The 9,992-nt window shown below is 46.6% G+C and overlaps 1 protein-coding gene across 7 annotated transcripts in view; it reads right to left on the bottom strand.

Moving 5' to 3' along the window:
• The window catches only part of GRIK4 (glutamate ionotropic receptor kainate type subunit 4), a 463,707-nt gene extending 459,255 nt beyond the window's left edge, over positions 1-4,452 (bottom strand). For 6 of the 7 annotated variants that reach the window (XR_013992485.1, XM_081037048.1, XM_081037046.1 and 3 more), the window contains exon 1: positions 4,321-4,449. Coding sequence is in view for 5 of the 7 variants with exons in the window: in XM_081037048.1 (XP_080893174.1) it covers positions 4,321-4,402 (82 nt within the window). In the remaining 2 variants the exon portion in view is untranslated. Of the gene's footprint in view, positions 1-4,320 lie in introns of all 7 variants that reach the window. The other variant, XM_081037049.1, reaches the window with a different exon arrangement.
• Between the last annotated feature and the right edge of the window lie 5,540 nt (positions 4,453-9,992).

The following is a 9,992-nucleotide window of genomic DNA, read 5'->3' on the forward strand; positions in this document are numbered from 1 at the left end:
TCCCAAGCCTCAGTTTCCTCATTTTTCAAATGGACTCAGTGCCCTTAGAAATTATTTGGAGGTAAAAGAATCAAAGAAAAGCAAAAGATTCCATAAACAAGAATGATGTCATCTTTCAATTCCTTTACCAGAGAAAACCCAGCATCGTTACTGTGACTGCTGTGATCATGGAATATCCCAAACATCTCAGCGGGGGAGGTGGGGGCACTAGGGGCAGTAGAACAAAGAAGAAAGAGACAGCTTTGGAGGCAGGTTCGCATTTCAGTATCTGTGTGACCTTGGATATTATTTAAACCGCCTGAGCCTCTGCTTCTCCATCTATAAAATGGGATCCTTAATTCTTACATGGAGATGGCTGGAAATATGTGAAATGCCTAACACAGTGCCTGGAAGAGAGTCAGGCCTTTCTAAGAGGGTGTTATGGTGATTCTTATTGTTTCATACCATATCCTCCGCAAGGCACTCAAAAAAGTGCTTGTTGAGTGAATTGATGAATGGATAACTGAATCGATGTATGTACCATTATAGCCGAAACTTGCATTAGAACCTACTCGGGATCTTCAGCCTGTTTCTATTCTCTCTTTTAAGTAAGACAGATATTTTTTCCTTCTCGTCTTTCTCCTTTCTCTTTAATTTCCTCCAGGAAGTCTACCTCTTTAGGCAGAGGTAAGACCAGAAGAAAGGACTCTAAACAGTGATATCAAGCATGTTCTTGGGGAACCAGGTCTTGCAAGGACCACGGATTCACCTGGCCATCAAATTCCCTGAGACGGAGCAATAACACTCGCATGTACTGGACCACGTGTCAGCAGTTGCCCTCCCATGCAGTTCAGAGTCTGATGGGAAGATACTTTCATAATTACAGCCCAACCCAGTAAGTGCTAGAACCAGAGGAAAGGAGGAATGACAGGAAAGAGATGATTTCTCCCTGGGAAGGACAGAGTCGTATAAAACACCTTTGCGGAGGAAGAGCTATTTAAGCCAATGGAGAAGGAGGAGAAAGAGATGTTTTTCAGGCAGAGAAGATAGAATGGGAGGAAGAGCTCTGCAGGCATAGGAGATGGATGGGTAAAGCCCTGAGTAAACCCACCTGGTATACGTGGGTAACAGTGAGTAGTTCAGCATGGCTGACAGAAGGGGCCAGGGAAGGAAAGCATAGCATTCATTTGACTGACAAATACTTACTGAGTACCTAATATGTTTGGGGCAAGGGTAACATTTACTAATGTCAGAAACAGGATGAGAAAAAACTAGAAGAGACAATGACCTTCACATACTACCTTCACATACATCTCTAGTGGCTAAGGGAGCCCAATGGTAGGCAGCGAGGAGGGCACTGCAAGAGGATTCAAGGAGACCAAATGGCTTTAGTTCTGACTGCCCCAGCCTGGCCACCTGTTTGCTAGATTACCATGGCCAAGTCACTGCCCCCTTTGTGCTTCCTTCCTCATCTATGAAATAAACAGGTTGGAAAATGGGATCCTTAGAATTCTTTATGGCTCTAAGAAATTATGATGATCTCTTTAAGCAATGGAAAACTATAAAGATGAGGTGGGGTCTTCTCAGAGCATTTATTAACTTGTGGCTCCCAAAGTCATCACTCAGAGAACTCAGAGAGACAGAAGCAAATTCAAAAGTCATTTTCAGGAGATAAATGACTAAAGGAGGCTGACATATATGTGAGAGTTTGGGGAATTTACGCAGGCAGCCTTACACTCATAAATAAAATCCCTTCCTCTTATCCAAAATCTCATTCAGCAGATAAACCCTAGCCACTATACTAGACAATTTGGCTGTATCTCCTGCGCGCTCCTCACTTGAATGAAAAACAGAAGTCCCAAGGTAGGGTTATGGATACCGCTGCCTTTTTACAAATATCCGTATTGTCACCAGTGGACAAGCAGGGCTGAGGATGGAGTAGGTGAGGCAATTTTTCTCTGAGATTCCTGGTCACTTAATGGAATGTCACTTTAATAGCCATCTATTCTGAGGCCCAGGGTTGGGAGGAACCCCCCCAAAAAAAACAAATGAGGGGGAAAAGAGACCCCTGGGAAGGGGGGTGGGGAAGTGGCAGACTCTCAAGGGCTTGGGAGACCCTAGCACAATCAACACTGGATTCAGCCCATCTGTGTGCAAAGCTGCCTGCTGCTAAGCACAGCTACTTGTGTTTGCTTGACCTACTTCTCTTCCCATCCCATCCTACTCCAGATCCTCTCTGGAGTCCCTGTAATTACTACCTTTTCAACCGTAAGCACTGGGAAATTTCAGACAGCTCCTGGCTCCCAGGATAACCAAGGAGACAGAAAAACAAGTTCTGGTATTGCTATTTTGGCTTTTCTTTTCCTTCCTTTTTGTTGGCTTAACTCTGCTTCCAGGCCTCTGCAAGATATTAGGCCCAATTTGACCTTACCAGCCAGTAGGGCTGCTGGCTGGAAATCAGCTAGAAGTGACCTGGCATGAGCCAACACTGAGGGCCAACAGAGTTTTGACAGAACTGGACAAGCAATGCTCCAAGTGTGTATTTGAGAGCTGAGCAGGTCCCTTTGAAGCCCTCTGTTGTTGGCCTAGCAGCCAAGAGAGGGATCTGCCAGCTCCACTTTCTACTCCCCTCCAGGAGAACAAGTGTCAGAAGAGCTGAGGCCGTGAGGCTCTGCCAATTCTGGCTCAATCCCCCCCACCTCTCATTAGCAACAAATGGAAATTGATGGGTTACCACTTTATCTGCTCATTTAGAGGGGGAGAAAACCTTGCAGCAAGTGCTGAATAACTGTAGGCATCTTATAAATTAAGCATCTTGAGGATATGAACCATTTTGCATTGCTGCTCAACAGAATTAAATTAGGTTTTGAATTTTCAGTAGAAATGAATGAGGAAGAGGGAGAGAAGATTTTGTTTTCGGTTCCTTTTTTTAAGCATGCAGAGTGGTGAGCCCAGGGCAGCGGGAGGGAGAGAATTGAGTCACCTGTCTGCAGTTCTGATTCCCACCCACTGCCGCTGCATGCGTGTAGAGAAACATGCCACAAGGTAACACAGAGCAGCTCGGAGACCTGCAGCTTGGCCTCTGGCCTAACTAGGGTATCAGATTGTGTCTTGCTTCTGCCCACTCTCGCCTGCCTGACCATTACCCCTATGCCAACTTCTGGGACTTCAGGACCAGTCCTGATTACAACTGGAGGAATTTGGGAGCTTTAAGCCAATTCCCTGGCTTAACCCATCACAACATCATTATAAATTAGCCTCTACCCCTTCAGGATTGGTTTTAGAATCCAGGATCCTACCTTGCTCATAGTAACCACTTCCCATCTCCCCACCCCAGTCTGGGCAGAGGGCCCTCAGGTGGGCATGTGTTTGGATAAGCTGCCTGGTGTTTGAGTCCCTCTGGGGCTCTTCCCTTGCCCTGCGCCTGGGGTCCTGCTGTTGGACAGCCCTTTGTGTGACCAACAACCCACCTGCTTGGCTGTCTCACTGCCATGCCCCAACTATCTGTCCACATTTACCCGCTTTCCCCACACACACAGACATCCTCAATCCCTGACCCCCGCATTGGCCCAGGCCATCAGATCCCAACACGGTGTCTCCTGGGCTGCAGTGTCTCCTTTTCCCTGAGGATGAGTCTGTGTCCACCGGACCCAGGTCAACCTGCATTTACAAGCCTTGCTCAGTCCTGAGAGAAGAGGCACTTGATTTCCCTGGCACTCCTGGACCCCGGGTGAAGCCAAGCCTCCCTCCAGGGATGGGGGTGCTGATGGAGCAGGTGGTAGCATGGCCTGCCCACATCTAGAATGGGAACCCCTACAGCAACTAGGATAAGGGAGAGAGCAAAGGGAATACGCATCACTGAAGTGATCTTGCCCTTCCTCTCCAGAACCAGGCCAGGGTAAGCAGGGACCAAGTCAATGGCCCCACCAAGCAGGGGGCCGGGGTCATCCAAAGCACACCTCTGGAGAGCCTTCTTGGATTGATCAGAGGAGAAGAGAGGTGATTTCTTCTCTGATTTCCGGTCCTGCATTTCAAATCCCCAGGGACATTCCTAACCTTCTTCCTCGTCTAACAATTGCCCCTTCATGGACTAGGCTGTTGGTCACAAGCTGTAACGGGCACTTAGCAGCATCTTTATTCTTGTCACAGTGGGAGCTGGGCAGGCTGCCCGGATTGGAGCTGTGAGCCTGTCAGCCGCACCCCGACCCCTGACCCCGGGACCAGCCAAACTCGAGTAGACATAGTGCACAGTCATATGTCCCTTGTGAACACCTTGGGTAATAAGACAGGGCATTGCCCATGGCCAGGAAGCCCCCGGGATGCCACTTGAGTAGCACTTACCAATCCTCAGGGAGTGCGGACTGCAGGTGACCATCGCCAGCCATGCAGGAAGCAGCACCAGAGGCGCAGAAACTCCCGGCATCTTCTGTGAATCCTCATGGAGCCCTCTGCTGGTCTGGGCATGACATAACTCTGTGAGAGAGGCGGGAGGGTGTGAGTCCCACGCCTTTGCGAGGAAGACACCCACCCAGTTCAGTGACCCCCGCTACCCACCCCCAGACCCTCCCCACAGAACTGCTGGCAGTGCCCATGGAGAGCTCCAGGCTGGCTCAAGACCTCTGTCCTTCCTCCCTGTGCCCAGGCTCATAGAAGGCTTAGGTTCCAACTCCTGTTTTCCTCATCACAATCGGGGTGGGTGATGTACTGTGGTTGAACGATTCATGGTGCTCCACTTTTTTAAAATCACGAATTGGAGATGAAGCCCTTCATCTGCTCTTAAGGAACAGAAGCCATGGATGAATAGAAGGGGACAGGGTCAGATGGTTACACCAATGCCCCCAAACACACTGCATGCACTGCTCACTGAGGAGTGGTGTGAGAAAGGGCCGGGTCCGAGTCCAGCTCCATGTTCCAGCTGGGTGGCCTTCATGAGGGCTTCTCTTGGTCACTCAGCCCAGTTTCCTCACAGGTAAAACTGGCACAACACCACCTGTCTGATGGAGTTGAATTGAGGACTGAGACAATACAGAAAAAGCTGCCAAGCTCAGGGCCTAGCATAAAGGAGGAACTATTCAGATGTCAGTTCCTCTTCAGCCCAGATGGGCAGAAGGAGGTAATCAGCTCGTTTCCACATCTGCTCCCACTGACTGTTGAAAACTAAACCCTCCCCATCCTTCCTCCATCAACTCCTCTCCTCCTTCCCAGGCTAGGTGGGCCTCTGATGTCAAAGCCAGAACCTTGGACGAGGCTGCCTCCCCCCAAGGCAGCGTGGGTGTTATCCCATCACTGAGGCCTTTCCAACACCCTGAGACCAGAGTCTGGAAGCTGCCAACTTTTCCCCATCTCTGGGGTGAGGGTGGGGACAGTGAGTACCTGGATATGCTAATCCTGGGTCACCCTGGGCTAGAAAAGCAGTATTAAAATGATTCCTCCTCTCATCCCCTAGACAGACAATCCGATAGAAACATGGGTAAGAGACCAGAACTGACACTTCAATAGGAACTATATCCAAAAGCCTAGAAACATTTGAAGAGGCACTCAGCTTCATTGGGCATCAGGAAAAAGCAATATTAAACCACAATAAGATACCACTACACACTCACAAGAGTGACTTTAAAAAAAAGACAATATCAAGTGTTGACAAGTATATGGAACAATTGGGACTCCCATATAGTGTCAATGGGAGTGCAAATGGATAGAACTGCTTTGGGAACCTGGTCTACTAGAGCTGTACACACTCCCCTAATAATCCAGTGAGTCCACATGTAGGCATACATGCAATAGCAATGTATGTATATGCTCACCAAAGACGCACTAGAATGTTCATAGCAGTACTCTTTGGATTGCCCCAAACTGAAAACTAACTACCCAGATGTCTAGCAGCAGAATGGAGAAATATAGTGTATGTTCACCCAGTGGAATGTTGTATGGAAATGAAAATGAGTATCAACTTCATGCGACTGTATGGATGAATCTCATACATACTGTACTGAGTGAAAGAAACCACAAAAGAGTATGTAAAGTATGATTCTATCTATACAAAGTACAAAAACAGACAAAATACTATTCTGTGTTTTCTGTGCTATTAGAAGTCTAGTTAATGGCTACCCTTGAGGGTGGGTAGTGACTAGAAGGAGACATATAAGGTCTTCTGGAGGTGCTGGTGACATCCTTTTTCTTACTTTGGGTGCTGGTTACATAAGCATATTTGGTTTATGAAAATTCATTGAGCTGTATACTTGTGAGAATGTTCCTTTTTCTGCATGTGTTTTATACCTCAGTAAGTTTTGTTTAATGACATTCCCCACCTCCTCACACACACTCACTGTTCCCGCCACATCCAGCATCTTGCCACTTCCTGTGCATGCCATGTTCCCTCTGTGTAAAGGACACCCCTCTTTCCACCCCTGCCATTTGCCAGAATCAGGTGCCTCTCTATGCGCCATCACAGCAGCCTATAGTGGCTCTGATACCAGCACTTCGGTCCCTCTGTGTTTATGTGTCTACACCTGGGATGAGTGTGGGCTTCTTAAGGGCCAGGGCTATTTCCCATTTAATGTTGTATTACCAGAGTGTACTTATACACAATAGGGGCCTTATACACAATAGGGGCACGTGCATATTTGTTCAATGAATGGAAGGCCTCATGCAGTTGGCTCCTTTAGGGAGACAGAGGACAATAAAGGGTCAAGGACTGGGTCAAACACAATTCTGCTCTTGGCAAATCAGGCCTAGAATCTGTCCTTTAATTCATGGGTGTTGGTGCAAGGATACATGACAGCAAACACTGTCTCAAAGGAAGCTTGACATTCTCATTCATTATGGAAAAGTCAATTGTTCACTGACTGTGTCTCCACTAAAATGCAAGTTCAACGGCTGGTGGGGTGGAGGAGAGAAAGGGGGAGAAATAGGGGCAGAAATCTTGTCTGTTTCTTCAGAGCCCAGAACAGTGTGCCTGGCATACATTACAGTCTCAATAAATATTTGTAGAGTGGATGAATGAATCAACTGTCAAAGAGGAAAGAACCATAAAAATCTGGTTAGGTTATATAAAACTAATATCAAATATAATACCTTATGTCCGATGCCTTCCATTTATGCACTTGATCAGCATGCTGCATAATAATTATTATGCAGACTGCTAAGTAGGTGTCATATTAGCCTGAGTAAATTTTATTTGATGACAGAATTACACTCAGTTCCTGCAGACCTGACATTTGCCACTCATGGCCCCGAAGCCTTGCTGATTCTGAAGACCAAATGTAAGGACAACAAGATCTTAGGTCCGGGGCTGCACTTGGGCCTCAGCTGTGAGACCTAAGGCACAATGATGAGAACTAATCTCCTCCTAAACCTTACAGGAATAAAAAGAGCCATCATGTTACATGTTTGTATGGCGCAAGGGTTTGCAAAATTCTATATATGAGAGTAGGAAGATGAAGCTCTCAGATCCTTTATCAAAAAGCACAAAGAAATTTGAGGTCTTATTTTCACTTCAATATTTAGATGAGTCTGTCTTAGAACCTAACAGTGCAGTCTTTACTAACTGAAAGTATTTTAACAATTTAGGGATAAAAAAGAAATGATCCTGGAGATACAGCACCAATACCCTCTTCCCAATAACATTACCCCTCTCTGAGAATTTCTCCTCCACGCATGGCTTACTACCATCTGCATGGTGTGGCTTCTAAATCGGCATCTCATGCCCAGAACACTTGCACTTGGCTGCCCCCTGCCATCTCCATCTTGATGTCCCACTGTACTTCGGACACACCTCATCCTAAAAAGAAGGTATCCTCCTCTCCACCATTCCCACCAGCAGCTTCTTAGCACCACAGTCCACAAGTTAGCAAAGCTAGCAAGTTGAAAGTTACCCTAGAATTCTCCTCCCCCATACCCTACATCTTATCAGTCACCAAGTCCTGGTAGCTCTGCCCCCTAAACACCATAACCTTCTCTTCTATTGCCCCAGACCCTCTTCAGTCCAGACAAGTGTCAGCCACAACCCAAACCTCTGCAACAGCAGGCTTCTTGGTCTCCTTCTCTCTAGTCCTTCCCTCTCCAGGTCAGTTCTCCTCGCAGCAGCCAGGAAACTAATGAAAACTTGATAATGACACACTCTGGCCCCAAAGTCTTGGGGGAGCTCTCTATTGCATCAGGGGTCAAGTGCAAATCCCTCACTCCCTTCCAAGACCTGGCTTCTGCTCTCCTGTCCCTGCCACCCACCCCTTGCACCTGACACTCCAGCAGAGCTTGACTTCCCTCGGGATGCCACCTCTGCAATATGTGTGGAATGTAATCTCATCTCCTATTGGCCTGGAAACGGCTTTTTCCAGGCTTCCTGCAGTATCTCCCTTTTGAGGCTCTTTGAGATCCTTTCCCAATATGCTGCCACCATTCCTCATAAGGGCACGCATCCTGCTTATGCCGATACTGTGTGTCTCCCCACAGAATTGACAGCTAGGCTGGCAGGCTCTGACAAGCACCTAGCACATTATCAGGCACATGGCAGATGCTCAATTGATATCGGCTGAATAAATAAATGAACAGATGGTGTCAAAAGGCATTGCCTGAGTTTACATCAATATCAAATGAATTTCCAGTCTGGCTTACACATTTTTGTATATTCTCTGTGGTTAAAACAAACAACTTAGCAGGCATAATGCTGTAGATCTGGGCAAAGGCTGATCATAGAAATATATATTGAAAAGGGGATGGAAGCCAATATTTACTGCTTTTTTTGTGTGTGTGTTTGGGGCTTGGGCTTAAAGTCACAGTTAACATGCAAGTTTGAGTCCTGCACTGCCATTTACTAGCTGCACACCTTGGGCAAGTTACTTAACTTTGCTAAACCTTGATTTCTTCTTTTGTAATATGGGGATAATAAAACTACCATCAGAGAATTGTTATGAGGAGTCATAAGATGTTTGTCCTGTGTTGCTTGCAGTAAGCACTTGATAAATGTTAACTATTTCTGACCATTATAGTAACTCTGTGAGATACTGTTACATACCACATTTCACAAATGTGAAAGCTAAGGCTCAGAGAGGTTCTGTAATTTGTCCATTTGCTGCAAGTAACATGGTCATGTACCTTAGAATCCCAGTAATGCTGGGGCTCAAATTCAAGAGTCTCATCATATGCAATCACAAATCTCATGCTCCTTCTATGACTAGAGTTGCATATGGAAGCTCTGGCCAATTTTAAGTCCAAAGTGAGTATACAAATATGGCTTCCAATTTCCAAGGGTCTCTTACAGTCCCAATCTAAGCAGAGCTGGGCCTCAATTCTATACTTCAGATATCTCAGAAGGCAGAAGTCCAAAAATAGAACTTTCCCATGCAACTGAGGACACTGTTTTGACACCATCGGGTAGTCACACCCACCATAATGAGTGCAGAGTTAGGGCCGATATGGAAAGAAGCCAGGTCGGATCTGGCTGTGGACCTTATTAAGGGGATACTTTCAAGCAGCAACTTCCCTTGGAGCCTGTTCCTTCATGAGTAACATGGGAATATCAACGCATGCCTCACAGGGTGCTGTGCACCAGGAAAGCAGGAAACACGCTGGAATTCTCCACCTGTGTCCCCAGTATCTAGCACAGGCTGGCACATAGTAGGCACTCAAAAACTATCCGTTGAAATAATGAAAGAATCAGATCAGATAATGCACGTGAAAAATGTTCTGTCCACATGAAGTATTTACTCATGACTTACATGAAGAATCCTTACCCATAAGGAATTTACAGTCCGGAGCAAATGCCCTCACCTAGGAGTACTACTCCTCTGCACTCCCAGCCCACACGGTCTGCAGTGGTGGGCAGCATCTGACTGCACACTGTCCCCTGAAAGTTTGAAACATGCACTGTGGAACACTGTGGAATACTGGCCTGCTTTACCATTTACCTACCTAGGATGTTTCCTCACTCAAACCTCAAAGATCAGACATCCCTGCTTCTTACAGAAGGGTTCTTACAGAAGCTAGTATCTATTTTGTCAGAATCTGAACATTGG

Source organism: Rhinolophus hipposideros, assembly GCF_964194185.1.
Source record: "Rhinolophus hipposideros genome assembly, chromosome: 24".
NCBI classification, from domain to species: Eukaryota; Metazoa; Chordata; class Mammalia; order Chiroptera; family Rhinolophidae; genus Rhinolophus; species Rhinolophus hipposideros.